This window comes from Pristiophorus japonicus, chromosome 15, assembly GCF_044704955.1.
Source record: "Pristiophorus japonicus isolate sPriJap1 chromosome 15, sPriJap1.hap1, whole genome shotgun sequence".
In the NCBI taxonomy this organism is placed as follows: Eukaryota; Metazoa; Chordata; class Chondrichthyes; family Pristiophoridae; genus Pristiophorus; species Pristiophorus japonicus.
The window spans coordinates 134,987,462-135,011,307 of NC_091991.1; the positions used below are offsets into that span (position 1 = coordinate 134,987,462).

The 23,846-nt window shown below is 45.7% G+C and overlaps 1 protein-coding gene across 5 annotated transcripts in view; it reads left to right on the plus strand.

The window, feature by feature from the left end:
• Positions 1–23,846, plus strand: part of snx29 (sorting nexin 29) — a 751,140-nt gene that overhangs the window by 108,170 nt on the left and 619,124 nt on the right. For all 5 annotated transcript variants that reach the window (XM_070856731.1, XM_070856732.1, XM_070856735.1 and 2 more), the window contains exons 6-8: positions 10,819–10,889; positions 17,866–18,114; positions 21,796–22,228. In XM_070856731.1, the coding sequence (XP_070712832.1) occupies positions 10,819–10,889; positions 17,866–18,114; positions 21,796–22,228 (753 nt within the window). The remainder of the gene's footprint in view (positions 1–10,818; positions 10,890–17,865; positions 18,115–21,795; positions 22,229–23,846) is intronic.

Genomic DNA, 23,846 nt, shown 5'->3' on the forward strand with positions numbered 1-23,846 from the left:
GAGGCACGACCCATTCACCACAAGGCGCGAGCGGTACCTCACATGATGAGGGAGAGAGTGGAAATCGAACTGGACAGGCTGCAACGCGAGGGCATCATCTCACCAGTGGAATTCAGCGAGTGGGCAAGCCCGATTGTTCCAGTACTCAAAAGTGATGGCACATTCAGGATTTGCGGCGATTATGAAGTAACTATTAATCGTTTCTCACTGCAGGACCAATACCCGCTATCTAAGGCAGACGACCTATTTGCAACTCTGGCAGGAGGCAAGACATTCACCAAGCTCGACCTGACTTCGGCCTAAATGACGCAGGAGCTGGAGGAGTCTTCGAAGGGCCTCATCTGCATCAACACGCACAAGGGGACTGTTCATCTACAACAGATGCCCGTTTGGAATTCGGTCGGCTGCTGCAATCTTCCAGAGAAACATGGAGAGCCTACTCAAGTCGGTACCACACACGGTGGTTTTTAGGACGACATCTTGGTCGCGGGTCGGGACACTGCCGAGCACCTACAAAACCTGGAGGAGGTCCTCCAGCGACTGGATCGCATAGGGCTACGACTGAAGAGGTCGAAATGCGTCTTCATGGCAACAGAAGTGGAGTTTTTGGGGAGAGATCGCGGCGGACAGCATTCGGCCCACAGACGCCAAGACAGAGGCTATCAGGAGCACGTCCAGGCCACAGAACGTCATGGAGCTGCGGTCGTTTCTGGGACTCCTCAACTATTTTGGTAACTTCCTACTGGGGTTAAGCACCCTTTTCGAGCCCCTACATGTGTTATTGCGCAAAGATGAGAACTGGGTATGGGGAAGAAACCAAGTAATTGCTTTTGAGAAAGCCAGAAACATTTTATGCTCCAACAAGCTGCTTGTAATCGCTGGTTCAATGGTGTAATGGTGAGCACGCTGGACTCTGAATCCAGCGGTCCGAGTTCAAATCTTACATTAATGATTTAGACGAGGGGATTAAATCTAGTATCTCCAAATTTGCGGATGACACTAAGTTGGGTGGCAGTGTGAGCTGCGAGGAGGATGCTATGAGGTTGTGGAATGACTTGGATAGGTTAGATGAGTGGGCAAATGCATGGCAGATGAAGTGTAATGTGGATAAATGTGAGGTTATCCACTTTGGTGGTACAAACAGAGAGACAGACTATTATCTGAATGGTGACAGATTAGGAAAAGGGGAGGTGCAACGAGACCTGGGTGTCATGGTACATCAGTCATTGAAGGTTGGCATGCAGGTACAGCAGGCGGTTAAGAAAGCAAATGGCTTGTCGGCCTTCATAGCGAGGGGATTTGAGTACAGGGGCAGGAAGGTGTTACTACAGTTGTACAAGGCCTTGGTGAGGCCACACCTGGAATATTGTGTACAGTTTTGGTCTCCTAACTTGAGGAAGGACGTTCTTGCTATTGAGGGAGTGCAGCGAAGGTTCACCAGACTGATTCCCGGAATGGCGGGACTGACATATCAAGAAAGACTGGATCAACTGGGCTTGTATTCACTGGAGTTCAGACGAATGAGAAGGGATCTCATAGAAACGTTTAAAATTCTGACAGGTTTAGACAGGGTAGATGCAGGAAGAATGTTCCCAATGTTGGGGAAGTCCAGAACCAGGGATCACAGTCTAAGGATAAGGGGTAAGCCATTTAGGACCAAGATGAGAAGAAACTTCTTCACCCAGAGAGTGGTGAACCTGTGGAATTCACTACCACAGAAAGTTGTTGAGGCCAATTCACTAAATATATTCAAAAAGGAGTAAGATGTAGTCCTTACTACTAGGGGGATCAAGGGGTATGACGAGAAAGCAGGAATGGGGTCCTGAAGTTGAATGTTCAGCCATGAACTCATCGAATGGCTGTGCAGGCTCGAAGGGCCGAATGGCCTACTCCTGTACCTATTTTCTATGTTTCTATGAGACCCCATTCGCTCACAGGGCTGCCCCCGGCTGAGCGACTCATGAAAAGGACACTTAAAACCAGACTCTCGCTGGTTCACCCCAACCTGCATGATCAGGTAGCGAGCAGGCGGCAGCAACAAAATATAAACGATGTTCGTGCCACTGTGTCACGGGAAATTCATCTGAATGACCCTGTGTATGTGCTAAACTATGCACATGGTCCCAAGTGGATCGTGGGCACGGTGATAGGTGAAGAAGGGAATAGGGTATTCGTAGTCAAACTAGACACTGAACAAATTTGCAGAAAGCACCTGGACCAAACGAGGCTGCGGTTCACAGACTGCCCTGAACAACCCATAGCAGACACCACCTTTTTCGAGCCCACAACACACACCCAAAGGATCAACGACACCATGCCAGACCCGGAAATCGAACCCATCACGCACTACAGCCCAGCAAAGCCAAGCTCACCTAGCAGCCCTGCAGGGCCAACAACACGCCAGCCCAGCGAGGGCACAGCCAACACACCAGAACAGACATTTGTACCGAGGCGGTCCATCAGGGAAAGAAAGGCTCCCGACCGCCTCACCTTGTAAATAGTTTTCACTTTGACTTTGTGGGGGAGTGATGTTGTGTATCTGTAAAGCATGCACTCCCATGTTCCGCCACCAGGGAGCTCATCCCCTGAAATCCCAAGGGATCCCAGCATCCCTTGGGAGCACTGTATATAAGCCGGCCCCTAAGGCCTGTTCCTCACTCTGGAGTGTCTTATTAAAGACTGAGGTCATTGTTACTTTAGCCTCCCTGTGTGTTGTCTCATCTGTGTTAGGAACACAATACATTTATTTATTTGCTGTTTATGGGAATATTACAATTTCCTTTCCTATATTTCAACTAGACTATGCTAGCATAGAAAATTCTACAGTAATCTGAAGAAGCTGCATATATTAACATTTTAATCATTGTCCATCTTTCCTCTCTCCCCCACCCTCCCATTTTACAAATTTTTAATCAACAACTTTGCCTGGTTCTTGCAGATGGAATTTGTGTGGTCCACCATTTTATACGGTGAAGGAACATCCATTTAAATCCTTGCTATTTAAACTCTACAAAACCAAAACCAGAAATTTTTATTTTTGTTGGTATACTTTCCAGCAAATGCCACTGAATAGCAATCAGGAGCTGTAACCATGGCTGATTTTTCTCCTCCCTCTTTCCCAGGTTAGGGCTGCAAAGGCCAGTGGCACTGCCTTTTTGAGATCAGCTGGCTGAGCAGAGACCTGAGATAAGACCTGGAACTTTTCTGTCCATTTATTCAGCTTTTCATTTGACTGTGTATTTACAAACTGAGCCATCAGTGGAGCTCTGCAATTTTCAAAGCATTGTTCCCACATGATTATTAGTATCTTTTTTCTTATTAGCATGTCCAGCAATTTTAGGTTGCTTTTCTGCTTTACTGGATAATAAATGGTTGTCTCCTTATGTTAATTCATGAGTTGTTCCCGGTGTCCTGGCCAATATTTATCCCTCAATCAACATAACAAAAACAGATTATCTGGTCATTATCACACTACTGTTTGTGGGAGCATGCTTGTGTGCAAATTTGCTGGTGTGTTTCCCACATTACAACATTGTCTACACTCCAAAAGTACTTCATTGGCTGTAAAGCGCTTTTGTGACGTCCAGTGGTCGTGAAAGCACTTTATAAATCCAAATCCAAGTCTTTCTTTCATCTACACCTGGTGCTCAGAAAACTGTGCAGTGGGTTGAGTTATTTTCATATCCGTAATCTATCGATAGCTACAATATATTTTTAAAAATACTGCATTTCCTGTCTGTGCCACTTATGTCATTTTTGTCACACTTCACATGTCAATTCTTTCCATTACTTTGTAAACATGTCACACTGTAATTACACAATCTGACCACAGATGGCATTGTGTCAAGTTTGAACATATTTGGAGTCTGAAAAATTACAGAGCCTCTGACTCCTATTTTGTTTTACTTTCAAGTAATGTTTGGTTTCAAATCTCAGCTGCTGCTTCATTTTATTACATTTTAATATTTATTATATTTTAAATAAATTTTCTTCCTTTTAGAGTCTTTTAGCTTCCTGTATATACCCTCTCCATTGTAATTAACATGTAAATCAGCATTTTTTCCTGGTACTTCCGTGTATTTGCCATCCCTCATCTTAGGTATCCACCTGGGTTATCCAGAACTTGGCAGTCCATGTCCTAGCTCGCACCAAGTCCCGATCACCCATCACCCCTGTGCTCGCTGACCTACATTAGCTCCAGGTTAAGCAACGCCTCGATTTAAAAATTCTCATCCTTGTTTACAAATCCCTCCAAGGCCTTTCCACTCCCTATCTCTGTACTCTCTTTCAGCCTCACAACCCCATGAGATGTCTGCGCTCTTCGGTGCCGAAATTCAGGCACACCAGAAAGCTGACGCACCAACGATTTTCTACCTTTTTTTTCCGCCGGGAGCTTTGAGGCGGACTCTGAATTTATTTTAGGCACTTAGTACATTTTTTGCCGTCAGACAGGAAGTCGTTCATTGTGGGGGCCGAAGTATGGTGCTAAGTCCTGCTGAGGGGTGGAAGTTGGGGCGGGATCCAGTCTCTGCCGCTGTCACCACGTTCTCTCCCTCCGTTAAAGGGGAGAGAATCAGGCATTTTTTAGCTTCGGCCACTGGGCCACCAGGGAGGGTTTCGGCCGGGCCAGTGGCCTGGCACCCAAGAGCGGGTGCCAGGCTGCCTGTTGGTGGTCCAGCCAAACCCAATTGGGAAATCGGCCGGCAAAATTAAAACCATGGCGGCTGTGGCCGCACAGAGTCAGGAGAAGGTGTACCGACAGAGAAAGCTGTCGTGGGCACCAAGTTTTTAAACTAAATTTTGGTTGGAGTATTCTGGAGGTGCGGGAGAGTGGCAGTGCGCATTTTGATGACGGGTTTGCGGCGGTTGGCAGTAGCAGGGCGGAAGTGGGGACAGGCCGAAAAATCCCCGGCCTGAATTTGGGTTGGGGTGGCAATTGGACTGCAACGCGGCGGCCACTCGATTCTGCCGCATGGCCGGCGGAAACGGGCCTCATACGGACCTTGAATTTCGTCCCCCTCAAACTCTGCCCTCTTGAGCATCCCTGATTGTAACTGCTCAACCATGGGTGGCCGTGCCTTTAGCTGCTTTGGCTCTAAGCTCTGGAACACCCTTCCCCCCTCTCCACCTCTCTACCTCTCTGTCCTCCTGAAAGACGCTCCTTAAAACCTACCTTTTTTCATCTGCCGTAATTTCCTCTTACATGGCTCGATGTCACACTTATCTGTTTTGTCTTATAACACTGCTGTGAAGCACCTTGGCATGTTTTACTACGTTAAAGGCGTGATATAAATAAAAGTTGTTGTTGTTGTTATCTACAGTCATAGTTCCTCTCAGTCTTGTTGGGCATAATTGTCTGCTATTTCAATTTTTAGTTTGTAGGTTCTTTGGAAGGTAAATCATTTCTATGTATAAAATGTTGAACTCCCCGCTCTCCACCCTGGCATTATTATTCCTTGCCCTTGAAACCCGCTTCACCTGAAGGCAGCACTTGGTCTTTATTTCCTGTGTGCAACACCAGAGGAGATCAAATATTTATAAATTTTAAACGCCAGGTGGGTCCAGCATTTCCCGCTCAGATGATAATCTCACCCACTAAGAGGGAAGGATAGCTAACCACACTTCCCCCAGCTTCCATCTTCCCTCCTCCCGGTTGAGATAATTTCTCTACCTTTGCTTTCCATTTCCCTTTCCTTCCACACTCTTTTCCTCCCTGTGCTATATAAATGCAAGTTGTTGTGTCTCCTCCCTGTCCTCCACCTCCCTTCCCCTTGGCCCTCCCTCCTGCTTTTGCCCTCCCCTGCCTAGGTCCAATTATTTCCTGCCGTCTGACTCTGTTTGATCTGATTAATGCACTTGGCCGTGATTCCCCATCTGCAATACCATGCAAGACTAACTATTATATATCACATTTGGAAGACAACAGCTGATGCCATGTAAACCAGTATATTGTACCTTCTGACAAAATAATGACTCAAAATTATTTTTAATGCTATTCCAGTGCTTGTGCTTCCCTTAGAACTAGAGTGATGAAACATATATTTTTTTAATAGTTTTTTATCTGTCTATGGTTTAAGGGTGTAAATGGATGGTTCTAAGCCTCTGTCAATGCTCTTCTTAAAGAACACTGGAATCCCAGGTGTTAACTTGGCACTACTTTTCTGCTGCTCTCTTGATTGCTCTTCTCATGTTGGGAAATGTTTTAACTCCAGTTTGTGCTCCTTAGACAGACAGGCTAAGATTGAAACTTGTATGTGGGCAACCATGAAAGTCTGATTTATAGTTTGTTGAGACACGAATGGGGAATGCTGCAGGACTGTTGGTAATGTATTTTTGTTGAGTGCTCTGGTATTGGGGAGTAGTATTGAACATGCACTTTTGATACAACTTAACCATTTGTTTCCAGGACATTCATTATCTTGTATATCTATAATACCTGTGTAAATGATCATTAATTAATAGTTAGCTATATAAAAGCATTTTCTCATAAAATGTTACAAAACAGTTGCCATTTTACTGTCAATAATTAGATGTCTTAAGTGTCCTCTTCGCTAAAGCAAGTGAACCTTTCTGTGCTGTTTACCTGAGCATAAGTAGTCCTGACTGGTAAATAGTTGTGGAGGTCAGAATCCATTTTAGATGAATGCGGCAAAATACTGAAAACAGACTACAGGTATTTCTGATATGTCCTTACTACACAGTATAAATGCACACGAGGCCCATGCTTGAGAGAAGGTCAGTGTGTGACCTGTCCTTTATTCCTTAGCACTCAAGTGATGAAGGTGGGTGGAGCTTCCCCTTTTATACCTGAAGGTCCAGGTTAGGAGTGTCTCCCACCTAGTGGTTAGTGTTCTCACGGTGTACAACTTAGGTCAGTTTATACATGGGTTACAATGCTGGTTGAATACATGACATCACCTCCCCCCCCAAAGTCTTATTGGGATCACAGGTTGAGTCTCTCTGGTGGTTTACGCTTCCTTGTAGAGTGCCTGAGTTGGGGCTCCAGTTGTTGGGCGCTGGCCTGAGTGTCTGCTGTTTGCGGTGCCTCAGGACTGTCCGGACTGCCCACAGTGACTGGGCTCTCCTCCCTTTGGTTCTGGTGTTCGGTCACCTGTGGTGGAGTGAACTCTATATCGTGTTCTTCCTCTGCTTCTTCTATGGGGTTGCTGAACCTCGTTTTTGTTTGATCCACATGTTTGCGGCAGATTTGTCCATTGGTAAGTTTAACTACCAGAATCCTATTTCCCTCTTTGGCAACCACAGTGCCTGTGAGCCATTTGGGCCCTGCAGCGTAGTTGAGGACAAAAACAGGATCATTTACATCAATACATCGCGCCCTCGCATTCCTGTCATGGTTGTGATATTGTGACTGGTGCCTGCTCTCGACAATTTCTTTCATGGTGGGGTGTATAAGGGAAAATCGGGTTTTGAGCGTCCTTTTCATTAGTAGCTCTGCGGGTGGAACCCCTGTGAGCGAGTGTGGTCGGGATCTATAGACCAACAGGAGGCGTGATAAGCGGGTTTGTAGGGAACCCCCTTGGAATCTGAGCATCCCCTGTTTGATTATCTGCACTGCTCGTTCTGCCTGGCCGTTTGAGGCCGGCTTGAACGGTGCCGTTCTAACATGGTTAATTCCATTGCCTGCCATGAAGTCCTGGAATTCAGTGCTTGTGAAGCACGGGCCATTGTCGCTGACCAAGATGTCCGGTAGACCGTGGGCGGCGAACATTGCCCGTAGACTTTCTACCGTGGCAGAGGATGTGCTTGAATTTAAAATGTCACACTCGATCCATTTGGAGTAGGAGTCTACTACAACCAAAAACATTTTCCCATGAAAGGACCTGCGTAGTCCACATGGATGCGTGACCAAGGCTTGGCGGGCCAGGGGCTAAGGGGGGCTTCCCTGGGCGCATGGCCCAGCTGGGCACATATGTTGCACCTGCGAACACAAAGTTCCAGATCTGCGTCTATCCCTGGCCACCAAACGTGTGACCTGGCAATTGCCTTCATCGTGACAATGCCCGGGTGCCCATTGTGGAGTTCTCTGATGAACACCTCTCTGCCCATCTGGGGCATGACTACGCGGTTTCCCCACAGTAGGCAATCGGCCTGAATCGAGAGTTCATCCTTGCGCCTGTGAAATGGTTTAAATTTCTCAGGGCATGCCCTGTACGTGGCTGCCCAGTCCCCATTCAGGACACATTTCTTGACTAGAGACAATAGCGGGTCTCTATTTGTCCAGACTTTAATCTGACGGGCTGTCACGGGTGAGCCTTCGCTTCCGAAAGCTTCAACAGCCATGACCATCTCAGCAGCATGCTCGCTCGCCCCCTCAGTGGTGGCTAGTGGGAGCCTGCTGAGTGCATCGGCGCAGTTTTCGGTGCCCGGTCTGTGCCGAATTGTGTAGTCATAGGCAGCTAACGTGAGTGCCCACCTCTGTATGCGGGCCGATGCGTTTGCATTATGGCCTTGCTGTCGGCCAAAAGGGACGTTAGGGGGTTTGTGATCAGTCTCCAGCTCAAATTTCCTGCCAAACAGGTACTGGTGCATTTTCTTGACCGCATATACACATGCGAGCGCCTCCTTTTCTACCATCCCGTAGCCCCTTTCTGCCTGGGACAGACTCCTGGAGGCATAAGCTACCGGCTGTAACTGACCCTTGGCATTGACATGCTGCAACACACACCCGACACCATAGGACGACGCATCGCACGTTAACACAAGTTTCTTACATGGGTCATATAGCGTTAACAGATTGTTGGAACATAACAAATTGCGTGCTCTATTAAAAGCCCTTTCCTGGCTGTCCCCCCAGACCCATTCGCGACCTTTGCATAGGAGCACGTGTAGTGGCTCTAGCAGCGTGCTCAATTTGGGAAGAAAGTTACCAAAATAGTTCAGGAGCCCCAGGAACGAACGCAGTTCCGTCGTGTTACGGGGTCTGGGTGCTCTCTGGATCGCTTCCGTCTTGGATGCAGTAGGGCTGATCCCGTCTGCTGCTACCCTCATCCCCAGGAATTCTACCTCTGGAGCTAGGAAGACGCACTTCGCCTTTTTCAGTCGCAGACCTACCCGGTCCAGTCTGCGTAGCACCTCCTCCAGGTTGTGGAGGTGTTCTTCAGTATCGTAACCCGTCCTGAAAAACCATCGTCCCTGGAATCGACTTGAGACTTTCCATATTTCGTTGGAAGATCGCGGCGGCCAAGCGAATCCCGAACGGACATCTGTTGTACTCAAACAACCCCTTGTGTGTCGTGATGGTGGTCAGCTTCTTCGACTCACTCACCAGCTTCTGGGTCATGTAAGCTGAGGTCAGGTCCAATTTTGAAAAAGGTTTGCCACCGGATAGCGTCGCAAAGAGGTCCTCCGCTCTCGGTAGCGGGTAGTGGTCTTGGAGTGACACCCGATTGATGGTGGCCTTGTAATCGCCACATATCCTGACCGACCCATCCGCCTTGAGCACCGGCACAATCGGGCTCGCCCAGTCACTGAATTCGACTGGCGAGATGATGCCTTCCCTCAACAGGCGGTCCAATTCGCCTTCTATCTTTTCCCGCATCACGTACGGCACCGCTCTGGCCTTGTGGTGTACTGGTCTGGCGTCCGGGTTTATGTGAATCACTACCTTGGCCCTACCATGAAAGTGCCAATGCCGGGTTGAAATAATGAGTCAAATTTGTCCAGGACCTGTGAGCATGATACTCGCTCCACAGAGGAAATTGCATTGACATCGCCCCATTTCCAGTTCATGACAGCAAGCCAACTCCTCCCCAGTAGTGCGGGACCGTCCCCTGGGACAATCCAGAGTGGCAAACTGTTCTCCGAATCTTTGTGGGTCACGACTACCGTGGCGCTGCCTAGCACCGGAATGATCTGCTTTGTGTAAGTCTGTAACTGTGCGTCAATCGGATGCCCACAACTTTTCGAACTGTTTGATACCCATCAGGGACTGGCTAGCACCCGTGTCTAGCTCCATTGATACTGGGATGCCATTGAGGAGCACTTTCATCATTATCGGTGGCGTCCTGGTGTATGAACTGTATACGTGCTCCACATGAACTCGCTGAACTTCAGCTTCCAACGATTTCCCCCAGTGTCCATTTCTGCAATTTCTGCAGGTATTTTGCTCATCTCTGCAAACTCCGGCTGAATGTATGCCTCCACGCCTCCAGCATGAGTTGCGGTTTGAAACAAAAGGTCCCTTGCCAGTCGATCGTCCCTGACTGCCCCTGTTATTGTCCTTGAGTGCACCATTAACAGATGTTGATGGCCCCATTACTGGCCGCATTGTCCCTTGCAATGGCGTCAATCGCTGTTCAGCTTGCCATTGTCTCTGTCGAACTCCCCCTCTGGGTTCGACTACATGTTGGGGCATGCCTGACTGCCCTTGTCTGCCTGGAGAACTGTGTGCTGCTTTAACAATGTTGAATCTCTGTCCCAACCATTCCTTAACACAGTACCTCTCGTCTGTTCTGCTAGTGGCCATGCTCGCGTGGTTTAAATCCCAGTTTCTCGTCGCCATTGATACGTCCTTACTACACAGTATAAATGCACACGAGGCCCATGCTTGAGAGAAGGTCAGTCTGTGACCTGTCCTTTATTCCTTAGCACTCAAGTGACGAAGGTGGGTGGAGCTTCCCCTTTTCTACCTGAAGGTCCAGGTTAGGAGTGTCTCCCATCTAGTGGTCAGTGTTCTCACGGTGTACAACTTAGGTCAGTTTATACATGGGTTACAATGCTGGTTGAATACATGACAATTTATTTTTAAGTTACAATTTTGTTCTGACTTATTCTTGCTTTCAATCATATGCTTTTTAGTGTCTTCTATGAAGACTGGTCATTTATGAGGGAGGAAGAGCGTGCAAGCATGCTTCCGACAATGGCAGCAGGTAGGTTGCAAAACTGCGCTATCAGTAGCACTTTTCATTTCTAGTAGTAATGCCTAAAATATTTTTTGTATTGATGATAATCACACATGGATATAAAATTGTCTTCAAATAGTATACACTGATTTCCATGCAAGTTATGAAATAAGTCTAATAATGATTCTGTGATTATGTGCAAATGTTGTCAGGCTGTGTCGGTAGCTGCAAAATGGTGGTAAAAAAAATCCTTGTTTGCAATGCAATTGCTTTACATGAGTTTTAAAAACGGCACCGATTTCACCACATTGGAGTATTCACAAATGCCTTTGTTTCACTGTGTTAAGCTTTTATGCAGATCTTTAACTTAGTTATTTGTCTCAACAAAATGATTGACATTTTCCCAACTTTCCGGGTAAAGCTTGTGTGTGCAGAAATGTGCATCTGGGGCCTGGGTGAATTCTTTGCTTTGTGGAAAGGTTCTTTGTGACACTGAAGTGAGGAATACTTAAAGCATTTGTATATGGACTGCAAAATTGCATTAAGTATTCTAATGTTTGACCAGTAAAATCTTTGCTTTAAAAATGAATTCTCCATTTACATTCTTTGCATATCATAAAAATATGTGCAAATCACCGATGGACAATCACATTTAAAGGTTTCACTTGGTGAATTGGAATCTGACCTGTTGCCCAGGCGATCCTTTCTTCACACACTGGATTAGAGGTATTGGGCCTGGCAGAATGAGCAAAATTCCTGTTGAACGTTTTGTTCAAGGTGCATCACATCAGCAGCTCTAGGTGCTGGGACATGTGATAACTTGATTCAAACCATTCGAGAAAGTTGAACTAACTTAATCCTACCAGTTGTGGTGGTGTAGTAGTACAGTTGGCCTCAGTATCTTTGGGCTTGGGCGGGGCAATAAATCAGCTGGTGTCCCCTTCCTATTCTGTTTTCCAATGACCACTGCTGGAAAGTTCATGTCTGTGGACATTGAGTGATGAAGGAGCTTCGTTGTGATGGCCCTTCACATGCTTGGCCTGTACATGCAGAGCTGCCCATGGGCATGTTAAAGGAAGGTTGCTGATGCCCTTTTTCTAAGGAAAGTAGGGAAAAAGGGGAGAACATTTATGAAATGTACAACTTGGGAACTTCTAGAATCTACAGAGTGAAATCCATATTCTGTTTCTGTGGTGTAAGGCAATGAGTAATATAAATCTCTTGAGTGATGACATTTGATGCTTTCTCGGGAAGAAACATAGGATGCCGAAATCATTAGGATGGGTATTTTTTTAAATTAAAAGGGACCTTACTGTAGGCAACAATATTAAGTAAATGGCAGGTCTTGATGTGGCACTCTGCAAATCTACATTGTTCCAAACAGAAGCCATTTCCCCTGTGACCGAATTGATAATTTCTGATGTTAACCAGTAACATCAGCTTGTTGTCTCTCGTCCTTAATAAATGCTTCTAACAATACACAGAGATTTCTTAAAATATAAATCAGAAATTATCTACATTTTGCACTGATGTTACTATCGGAACAACCTCAGACATGAGCTTGGCACTGATTTTGGTGATCTGAGATTGGTGTGCAAAATCAAAGCACGTGGTATTGGGGGGGTAATATACTGACGTGGACAGAGAACTGGTTGGCAGACAGGAAGCAGAGAGTCGGGATAAACGGGTCCTTTTCAGAATGGCAAGCAATGACTAGTGGAGTGCCGCAGGGCTCAGTGCTGGAACCCCAGCTCTTTACAATGTACATCAATGATTTAGATGAAGGAATTGAGTGTAATATCTCCAAGTTTGCACATAATACTAAACTGGGTGGTGATGTGAGCTGTGAGGGGGATGCTAAGAGGCTGCAGGGTGACTTGGACAGGTTAGGTGAGTGGGCAAATGCATGGCAGATGCAGTATAATGTGGATAAATGTGAGGGTATCAACTTTGGTAGCAAAAACACAAAGGCAGAATATTATCTGAATGGCGGCAGATTAGGAAAAGGGGAGGTGCAACGAGACCTGGGTGTCATGGTTCATCAGTCATTGAAAGTTGGCATACAGGTACAGCAGGCAGTGAAGAAGGTAAAAGGCATGTTGGCCTTCATAGCTAGGGGATTTGAGTATCGGAGCGGGGAGGAATTACTGCAGTTGTACAGGGCCTTGGTGAGGCCTCACCTGGAATATTGTGTTCAGTTTTGGTCTCCTAATCTGAGGAAGGACGTTCTTGCTATTGAGGAAGTGCAGCGAAGGTTCACCAGACTGATTCCCGGGATGGCTGGACTGACATATGAGGAGAGACTGGATCAACTGGGCCTTTATACATTGGAGTTTAGAAGGATGAGAGGGAATCTCATAGAAACATACAAGATTCTGACGGGACTGGACAGGTTAGATGCAGGTAGATTGTTCCCGATGTTGGGGAAGTCCAGAACCAGGGGACACAGTCTTCGGATAAGGGGTAGGCCATTTAGGACTGAGATGAGGAGAAACTTCTTCACTCAGAGAGTTGTTAACCTGTGGACTTCCCTGCCTCAGAGAGTTGTTGATGCCAGTTCATTGGATATATTCAAGAGATAGTTAGATATGGCCCTTACGGCTAAGGGGATCAAGGGATATGGAGAGAAAGCAGGAAAGGGGTACTGAGGGAATGATCAGCCATGATCTTATTGAATGGTGGTGCAGATTCGAAGGGCCTACTCCTGCACATATTTTCTATGTTTCTAAATATGATAAATATTAAAAAATAGCACATCCCCCAAAATTAAGTGAGAGAAGAAAAATCATGGGACTAATTTATTGTTGACTTGTGCTGTTATTGAAAAAGCTCCAACTTTGTTTTAACATCTACCCATCATTTCTTGTTGGTCCATAGTCCTGGCCCAACAGTTCTCCTTATAGGAACCAAGAATCAGCTTTGGGAATTGATGAAAGTGGAAGGTTGTGTACAGTGTTTCATATATGGCGATTTGGAAAATTTCCGAAAATTGAAAAATGCTTTCAAACAAGTTAGCAACTGAAATAGCTCGGAGTATAGGCTTAAGATCGGGACCATTGCCACAGGGTAACTGAACAATCATTGTGCTGTACCCAGACACTTGAAGGCATTGATGCAGTTTATGACATTTTTATTACCTCATTAGTCATGACTGTTATTTATATCCCTTTAACACAAGTGTTCCGATACTTTCCAGAATTGTCAATGTCACTTTCACTTCATTCCGTATGGATCTATTTGTAGTCTGCCATGACTTCAGGTCGGAGTTGATCTGAATCTGTTCCTGGTCAGTGCAAAAACTTAGCCACAATTCTTGGAAATCAAAACTAATGTGGCAGTAACCAAAGAGATTCTGGAGCCGAAATTGGCTATCGCCCTGTTTGGGGGCGGTAACCTTTCCAAGGCCGGACATTCTGTGCCCGACGCAGAAGTCCCGCCACGGAAGCAGAATTGGAGTTACAACCCTTCACAAGAAATGGAGCGCAATATCACGTGCTCCACTTCCTCTTGGCGGGATCGGGGGTGCTACCCGGGCACATCGTGGAGTGCTACATGGCCTCTAGCGCTGAGGCGTTTCAACGCCCCTCCCCTTCCGTTAAAGGGGAGGAATGCTGCGAGCTCTGCAGGCCCTTTGATGGCCTCAACTGGGCCACCAGGGATGTGTGGTGCCGTGGTCACAGACTGGTACCGTAACGGAGTGCCAAGCTGCACGATCGTGGCTCAGACCCCGCGAAAGTATTGGACAATGGCACGACTGGCAAGTGGGTTAAAAGAAAAAGATGGCGGTTGCGGTGCAGCGCATCTTCCCTTTAACTTTCATCCCGTGATGTGTGTGTGGCCCAGTTCACGAGCCGGCGAGGCTTGCGTGGGCATTGCCCATGGTGGCCTCAAGGGGCGCTGCCCAAATTCCGCCGCAGGGCGGAAAGGGGCCGCCGCATGGCAAAAAGAGGTCACAGCGCTTGGCGATGACGTCATCGGTGGAGGTGCAGCAGCCCGGGGCGTGTCGCGACTGGATTCGCTATCCGATAACTCCTGCACAATTTCTTGGGAACCAGCTGCTCCCCCCCGCCCCCAGCCCTGGGGCAAAAACACTTTCGCAGTCCCAGAGGCGCTAATAATAGGTGCACAATAGGGGAATTTCGCCCCCTCTATTTTCCAGAAGGCTAATCCTACATTAATATAGTTCTTTACTGTGCAGGTTCTGGTGGCATTGAGAAGTAATCACTTGCCAACATAAAATCTTTCTCATTCCAGTGAAGAGTTTCTCGGGTGCTTCGTTTGACAATGCCAAAAAAAGCCGAAACTCTAAAGTCATGTGTTTCCAATAATCCTAGCCAGTAAACTTGATTTTGACAAACATCATTCAGTGCCTGCTGTAGTCAATCGTAAGCCATTTTGTGGATGTAGTGATTGGGAAAGCTGCTCGAATGATACAGAACAAACTGATGGATTTTCAAATAGCACAGAACTATTCTTTGTTGACAATTTTGCATCTGAAAGCCAACAAACTTGGCTATTATCAGAAGTTGTTGGGCTACTTACTAGCTACTTGTTTGATAGCCAACACAGGAGTCGGCTGAATGTGCATGTACGGAATTTGTGCACATGCGGAAAGACATTTTGAAAGCCATTGGGACGATCTTTCGGGGACTGGCCAGTCAGTGTAGGAAGTTCAAATTCCGCACTGATTTTTGTTGGTCAATGCCAACAAGTGGATAGAAGCTCAAAAATACTAACTGTTAACATGAAATTCAGACAGTTGACATGTATGATTTGCAATAATAGGGACTTAGGCCAAGGGCTTCAGAAGACATAAAGGTACATTTGTTGAAGAGATAAGAGAAATTTTAGGCAAAACCAGCAAGTGAACCTTGCTGTGTGCTGCAACCACCTTCATGTTGCAACTTGTGTTAAGAGACTGTTTCTCATTTTTCAGGTATGAGATGAGCAGTTTGTTTGGATCTAGGGCTTCAGGTTTGTCAGTCTTCTAAGTAATTGTACGCGATCTCATTCTGTTTTTTATTTGTTCTCGTGAAGTGGGCAACACTGGTGAAGCCACATTTCTTGCCCATTCCTAGTTTCCCATAGAAGTGGTGGTGGGCCTTCTCTTTCAACAGCTGCAGTCCATGTCCTGATTGTGCTCCAACAATGATTAGTAGATAGGGATTCCAGGAATTTGACCCACCAATCAAGAAGGAACAGTGATAAATTTCCAATTCAGGATTGTGTAGTTCCTGAAGGGATTTGTAGTTCAGGGCAGTCCCATGACCTTGCTGCTCATGTCCTTGGTTGTAGAGGTCATGGGACTGGGAGGTGCTATCGAAGTAAGCTTCTGAGTTGCTGTCGGGCATCCTACAGATAATACATGCTGCAGCTATAGAGCGCTGGTGGCAGTGGGCGGGAGGGGAGGGTGTTTAGTGGTGTTGTGGCTGTACCAGTCCAGTCGAATGGTGGGTATTCCATCATATTCTTTTGTTCAGTTTTTAGTAGAAACTATGAGATAATCAATACACTCTGAATTTTCCTATTTTAGTTGTATGTTTTTGCCAACCATTTTCATCCCTTGAACTTTTATTCTCTTAATTCAGGGAGTGATGTTTACTAAATAGGAAAAATATGAATTTTATTTGCTTTTTAAGTGACATTTGAATGTGTTAGGACCCATTTTTAAAATTTGTTATGCTTATTTCCTCATGCACAATTTTTACAGGGAGCTGTTTCCATTTTTTTTCTCGTTGAATGTCCATGTTTTTTCCAAAGCAAATTGTACAAGAGAATAGAAATCCTCCAAATAATGATGTATTGATAAATTATTTTCCATGGAAGTGTTATTTTGTAATACCTGGCTCACCTTTCTTGCTTACGCAAGAGTAGAGGAAGATCCTAATTTTTCTATTTAGTAATTGTTCAAAAATATATTTTAATTCTGTTTAGTGATTTTGGCACTAATTTGTTGCTGTGTGAAATAGGCGGCACTTCCCAGATGCGTTCCCATTCAGACCAGATAGGTTAAGGTATTTATTTTAGGGGAATCGAAGTAGGTATGGTCATGTGATCTTAGGTATGCTGTTGCTGCTATTCACATTTCCAAAAAACTTAAGAGTTAGAGTTACTTAGTGTGGGGGGGCTTCTTACATATTGACCTAGAGATCAAGACACCTGTTCTCCTAGGATTTCTCTAGAATATGTTAAACACACTGCTGCTTTTCACAGGGATAGAGGTTCTGGTCACAATGTACAGTTCACGTTGAACTTCCCTTATCCGGCACCTGGCCTGTGCCAGATAAAGGATTTGCCGGATGACAGAAGGTCACGCCGACGCCCCCCCCCCCCCGACTTATCGGGTACTACTGACCTGGAGCACCAACAACACCCACACTGTCCTTGGGCCGACGTCCTCTCTTCCCACTGCTCGCCGACCTCCTCTCTTCCTGCTGCTCGCTGACGACTTCTGGGCCCAGACCCTGCTGCTGGGCTCGACCTCGCATGAAGAGACTCGGCTGCTTCCACCCATGGCGAGTCTGCCGACGCCAGAATGTTGCAAAATGGCAGGCACTGTGCAGCTTGATGGTTGCAGTTGTCTCTGTGAGTGTCAGGCTGTCTCTCTCTCTCTCTCTCTCAGGGGCTGTGGGTGTGAAGGGTCGGTGAGGGAGGGGGAAAGGCCAGCACTGATTCTCTGTATCACCGGCCATCCCACATTCGAAGCTGCAGCAGCTCCCGCTGTTTTCACACACAGACCCGACCCCCTGCCGGGGGTGGTGCCGGATAAGCGAGTCCCGGATAAGAGAGGTTCAACCTGCACTTCATTAGCTCAACAGCTAACAAATATTTTAATTGGGGGGGAAAAAAACATTGCAGCTTAGTGATTTGTATCGAACACAATCATCTTAACCTGTAAGTTACGAAATAGATTTGTACTGAAAGTGTTGCTTTCTTCAAAAGGAATTAAATAAACCCAGTAGGAAGTTATTTTTGTAAATTAATCTATTGATTTTGTTTCAAGGGTTAAACTCTATCCTCTTTGCAATCAACATTGACAATCAGGATTTGAATGGACCTAACAAGCCCGTATCTGCAGTTGCAAACCTGTTGAAGGAGTCAACACAAAATGTCACCTCCCTGTTAAAGGAATCCACACAAGGGGTCAGCACGCTCCTGAAAGAAATCTCAACAGTTTCTGCTGTGCCAAGTTTCATGCGGCCTGAGCCTGAATCTGACCGACTGCCGGTTCTGTCTAAAACTGTAAACCAAGGTAAGTTGCGCTCTGAAATGCAGTAACTCTAAAGTACTTAAATTTTAAAGTTAACAATCATTGTATTACAGAGTCTTATTAAGAGCAATTATTCTTTAAAAGAGAATTTCTTAGGCACCAGTTAATGTCTAAGTGTCATAGTTGCTGAGTTGTGTTTAGCTGTATCTTATGATCACGTTCTCCTGGCTCCCCACACACACATGAGAATTTTTCTATGGTCCAATGTTTCTCTTCAAAATGTCAAAATATTGGCTCACACCTCCCCTCTGGTCCTTTGACAATTCGAGTCATGTGGGTACAAATTTCTGATTTTGATAAAAATGTTCGTTTTTCATTGACCTGTTGTGTTGGTGACAACCCAGGAATATGTGGAACTGGACAGATGTGACAGCAGACATTTTGATGGATTCTTTCACTCCGTTTTTCACAAGCTTAGTTACACTATCTGTTTGGTCATTGTTTTTGTTTTGTAGGTTCATAATTATTTCTTTAAATATTTTCTGTTGGAAGATAAAGTTGATAATATACACCATGGAGTCGGATTTCGGCAGGAGTTCTCCCAATCTTCTGCCATTTCTCCAGGGCTTTTGTCCACCTCCTGTTGAAATTATGGCAGACAGTTTTGAGAACCCCCATAGAAGACAAATGTGTGTAAATGGTGCTTACTTTTGGCAGCACTTCAGTATTATGAACAATCTTCAATTTGTTTTTTAAAGTTTTACTTGCACTGCAGTATTTTTTTAATATATAAATAGGAATTGAAAATGCTGTCTAAGAAAACTTCTTGTGATTTTTATTTTGAGCTTTCTGCAGCTGACTAAATGTAAGATAAAATTTATCTCCTGGTGCTGTAAAACAGTGCAATGTTCTTAAGTAAAATACGATACTGTAATATGATCATGCATTGTATGTCTAGAGTTACACCTCATGTAAAACCTAGTTTTCTTGTGTGATGCAAGTGGTTGATTGTCATTGTTAATAGTGGTTACGTTGCACAGGACATTAGGTTTCCTTTAGAAATGGCACCCTCCCTGCAGGTAAAATATTACGAGTGAACATGGTCCCGTGGAGCTACATTACTCAGGTAGAACATTTTACAATAACTGAGGTGAAAATGCTGACGAGATGAATACAAAAATAGTTTTTTTAGTGAACTTTTTATATAGTTGTTCAGGATGATGATTTTTTAATATTGTTGAGGAGGGCTGATGTTTATGTTGGACCAGAGAGGAGTGTTTCACATGCTTTGCTGACCTCCAAGGTTGCAGCTAGAAGCAGCCAGCCAGGCTGGACCATGGCAAATGACCACTTGAATGTACTGATCATTGGTGACATGACTCGGGACAAACTTCCCTCACCAGTGTTGCAACAAAGACAGCATAAGCAAAAAGTGCAAGCCCATCATGGGAAGTAAGAGGAGAAAAATATATGAACATATAAAAAAAACTTGTGAAACAAAGAACGTTTCAAGGAAGAATAAATAAAATACTTGCATCTTAAACATAACTGAGAACTAGTGGTTTAGGAGAGGGAAGGACAGAGTTACTTGCATCTTAAACAAGTTTTTTAAAGAGGTAGGTTAAAAGTATTAAAATATTGTGTGTGTCTGACAACACGCTGTTTACAGTTTGTCACCAGATGCTTTCAGTTTTGATATGCAACCACCTGTTGCTAATATGATGTACACTATTTAAAACTTGCAGCTCATTTGTACAATGTATTTTTAGATTAATACTTTGTGAACAGATCTCTTGCCCCTTTCAAGTAGAATTTTAGGTTTAATTTTTAAATAGCTTATGAAAAGGGATGTGTCTAGAACAGAAAATGCTCTCGCAATATTGGGCCCAAGTTTCCACAAGAAAAAAAACGGGCGCCCCTCCGAGCTGGGCGCCCGTTTTTCGCGCCTAAAACGGCGCCTAAAAAAATCCTCGGTATTCTCCACCGACTTACAGGTCCTGTGGCACTTGGCACAGTCAGCACGAGCTGTGGGGGGGGGCGGAGCCAGGTCCCGGCACTGAAAACAGTGCCGGGACCTCTGCACATGCGCGCTACAGTCGGCACGCAAGTGCAGTAGCTCCAGGCGCCGAACTGTGTGGGAGGGGCCCGAAGCACGCAGCCCCTAGCCCTGGCCCAATGGCCTCACTGGGGCTGCGTGAATGAGGCTCCTCCCACGGCCAGCTCCTGCTCCCCGCCCGACCAGACCCGACACTCGCTCCCCCCCCCCCCGCCCGCCGACCAGACCCGACCCGACTCCCGCTCCCCCCGCCCCGACTCCCGCTCCCCCCGCCCCGACACCCGCTCCCCCCCCGCCCCGACCGAGACCCGACACCCGCTCCCCCCCCGAGACCCGCTCTCCCCCGCTCCCCCCCCCCGCCCCGACCCGAGACCCGCTCCCCCCCCGACCCGACACCCGCTCCCCCCGACCCGACACCCGCTCCCCCCGACCCGACTCCCGCTCCCCCCGCCCCGACACCCGCTCCCCCCCCACCCCGACACCCCCGCCCCGACCGAGACCCGACACCCGCTCCCCCCCCGAGACCCGCTCTCCCCCGCTCCCCCCCCCGCCCCGATCCGAGACCCGCTCCGCCCCCGACCCGACACCCGCTCCCCCCGACCCGACACCCGCTCCCCCCCCCCGACCCGACACCCGCTCCCCCACCCGACACCCGCTCCTGTTCCCCGACCCCCCCCCCTTACTTTCCCCCCCCCCTCCCCTCTCCCTCCCCTCTCCCTCCCCTCTCCCTCCCCTCTCCCTCCCCTCTCCCTCCCTCTCTCCCTCCCCTCTCCCTCCCTCTCTCCTTCTCTCCTTCTCGCTCTCCCTCCCCCTCTCGCTCAGCGGCACGAACAGCTGCAGAATTCTCCCTGGCTGAAGCACTTTCACACAGGAAGGAAGATGGTTTATTTAATCTTTTCTTGGCTTATAAATGTTTATTCAGGTTGGATTTATTTGTATAATATTTGTAGAAGTATAGATAAGGATTTATTGTCGAATTTAATGTGTTCCCTTCCCCCCCACCTCGTTCCGGATTCCTAATTTGTAACCTGCGCCTGATTTTTTAATGTGCAGAACAGGCTTTTTCAGTTCTACAAAAATCTTCACTGGCACCATTCTACTTTAGTTTGGAGTACATTTTCACTGTGAAAACTTTCAAATCAGGCGTCAGTGGCCGGACACGCCCCCTTTTGAAGAAAAAATTCTGTTCTAAACTAGAACTGTTCTACCTGACTAGAACTGCAGAAAAAAAAATGTGGAGAATTGTGATTTCTAAAATAGTCCGTTCTCCACCAGTTGCTCCTAAAAATCAGGCGTGAATCATGTGGAAACTTGGGCCCATTATTTCTGCAAATGGGTGGATTTTTACTTAAAATGATCTAAACTGTGCATCACTATCGGTTTAATTGAAATCATCTGACTGATGTTTGCAAGCATTTCATGTTACTGTATTTGTGTTGTAGCAAAGTGTTTACATATGCTATTCCAAAATTCTGGTCCATTTGCAGTAACATGTTACTGAGAAAAATGCCTGAGGTATTTAATGGTGTTTTTTTAAAAAAGTCAGTAATATACAAACGACTTAACCACCATGCCTTTTCGTGCTAGACTCCAGCCATGTCCAACATTTCTACTTTGCCCTGGTTAAAAAGTGGCAACTAATTTTGGCTTCTGCTTTTCATTGGTAGATGGAAAAAGTAAGAGAGAAAAAAAGAAAAAGAAAATGGTGCCAAATATCATCTCGTTTGATGGTGACAATGAGGAGGAGGAGGAAGGCTCTGCTGAGCGAGTGAAAAATTCAGATTTAACAAGAGAAAGCTCTGAGGATAATTCAGAAAGATCTTATTCAGCTGTTTCTTCAGCCATCGATTCTTCTGTGATTTTAGCTTCTTATAGTCCAGATTTGAATGGAAAACCAGATTCGAATGGAAAGGAATTCAATTGCAGTATCTTGCAAACTGTGGATATATGCCTAAATGGCGATTCTAATCACAAGAGGCTAGACATGAAAAGTATTGATGATGACTATAATGATGAAGATGAAGATGTGGATGGAGAGCGCATGTATCAAAAGATCTCACGAAGTAAAGAGAATGATGAGGACAGGCTTGTTTCTGAACAGTGAGTGTTTAAAATTGGAATGCATTATTTTGCCAGTTATTTCTAAACACAATTGATGAGAGTCATCTTTGATCAATGCTGGTGCTCCTCCTGTGCTATTTTGAGTGGTATTGATGGAGGCCTGGGTCCAGGTTGTCCATCACTTTCTCAACTGTCACTAGTGTGTGAATGCAACTGATAAGGCAAAAAAAAAATGAAGAAAAATATTTTTACTTACCCCCAAAAACATTAACAAAAAGCAGCAATTCTTTGTAATTTGATAATAGTTTCTATAAAACAGAATAGTAGCTAAACTGCAGACACAGGTGCAACAAATACTAGGAAATTTCTACTCACCCCTTGACTTCCATGAGACTGAGATGCTGTTCAGGAACAGGAAAACAGCTGACAGCTATAAAGTAGTCAAGATGATGTTTTATCTATATTTGTCGGTTAATTCCACAGGTGTTTAATTTTCACACCTTTTTGTCTCCTCAGACCAACTCAGCTGATTTTGTAAAACGTTCTAGTTTTTAATAAATAGTTACCCACTTTGACAATGCACTTCATTCTAATTTTTTTTAAAAAAGTCACATTTACCAAGGTGTTTATATCATTATGTAGACCACTAGCAGGTCTGACGTGCTGTTGCTCGTGGTGAACCGACAGTTTTATAAGAAGAAGAGTGTCATGCGAAGTCGTATTATCAGGAACACTGATTTATCAGCATTAGAGGTGGCCCTGGGAGTACTGGAAAAAGACCCTTGGTCTGGCAATACTGGGATAGGGTGTCAGAGTCCAGAATTATTTTTAGGAGGGAGACCCAGTGTTTGGGAGCACAGGGATAGGGAGTCCCATGGTGCCCAACCCCATTCCCCACCCCCACACTTGCTCATCATCAATTGGTGCCTGTCTTTATGTTTCTGCCTGAAAGCATTTCAGCAAAAAAAATTCTGCTTAAAATTCAATGGATGGAAAATCATCGTTTGTGTAATTTCCAGATCTGCACTCCCACCATGCACCAGTGTGTCGAATGGAACATTTAGTGCATTATTAGTGAATTTGTTGACTCTCCAGTCTTTAATAAACATGTTTCTGCATCGAAAAATTACCTCAAAATGCTCAAAGATTTATTGTTTATGTACTTTCCAAGTTTTTTAATATTGATATTTAAGCTTCGAATACCATTCAGAATAAACAGCAACCCATTCTGTTCATTAAAAAAATAAGAAACCACAATCACAGGTACTTCTGTTCACAGGTGCTGTTTATGAGGTGATCATAACAGAAAAGCACAATTATTCCTACGTTTATGTGTACACCAATAACATCCAGCTCCACCTCTCCATTACCTATCTCAACTCCCCCCCCCCCCTCCCCCCATTTCCTCTGTGTTGATATCCAGTCAGCTGCTTGTCTGACAGCCAGTTTTGAGTAAGCTACAATTTCGGTTAAACACTGGGAATACCATAGTCATCATCTTCAGTCCCTGCCACAAACTCTGTACCATGGCCACCAATTCCAGCCCCCTCCTGGCAACTGTCTGAGGTGGAAACAGACTATGCCTAATCTGTTTCCTATTTGACTCTGAACTGACCTTTCTACCCCATATCCTCTCCATGATAACCTACTTCTACCC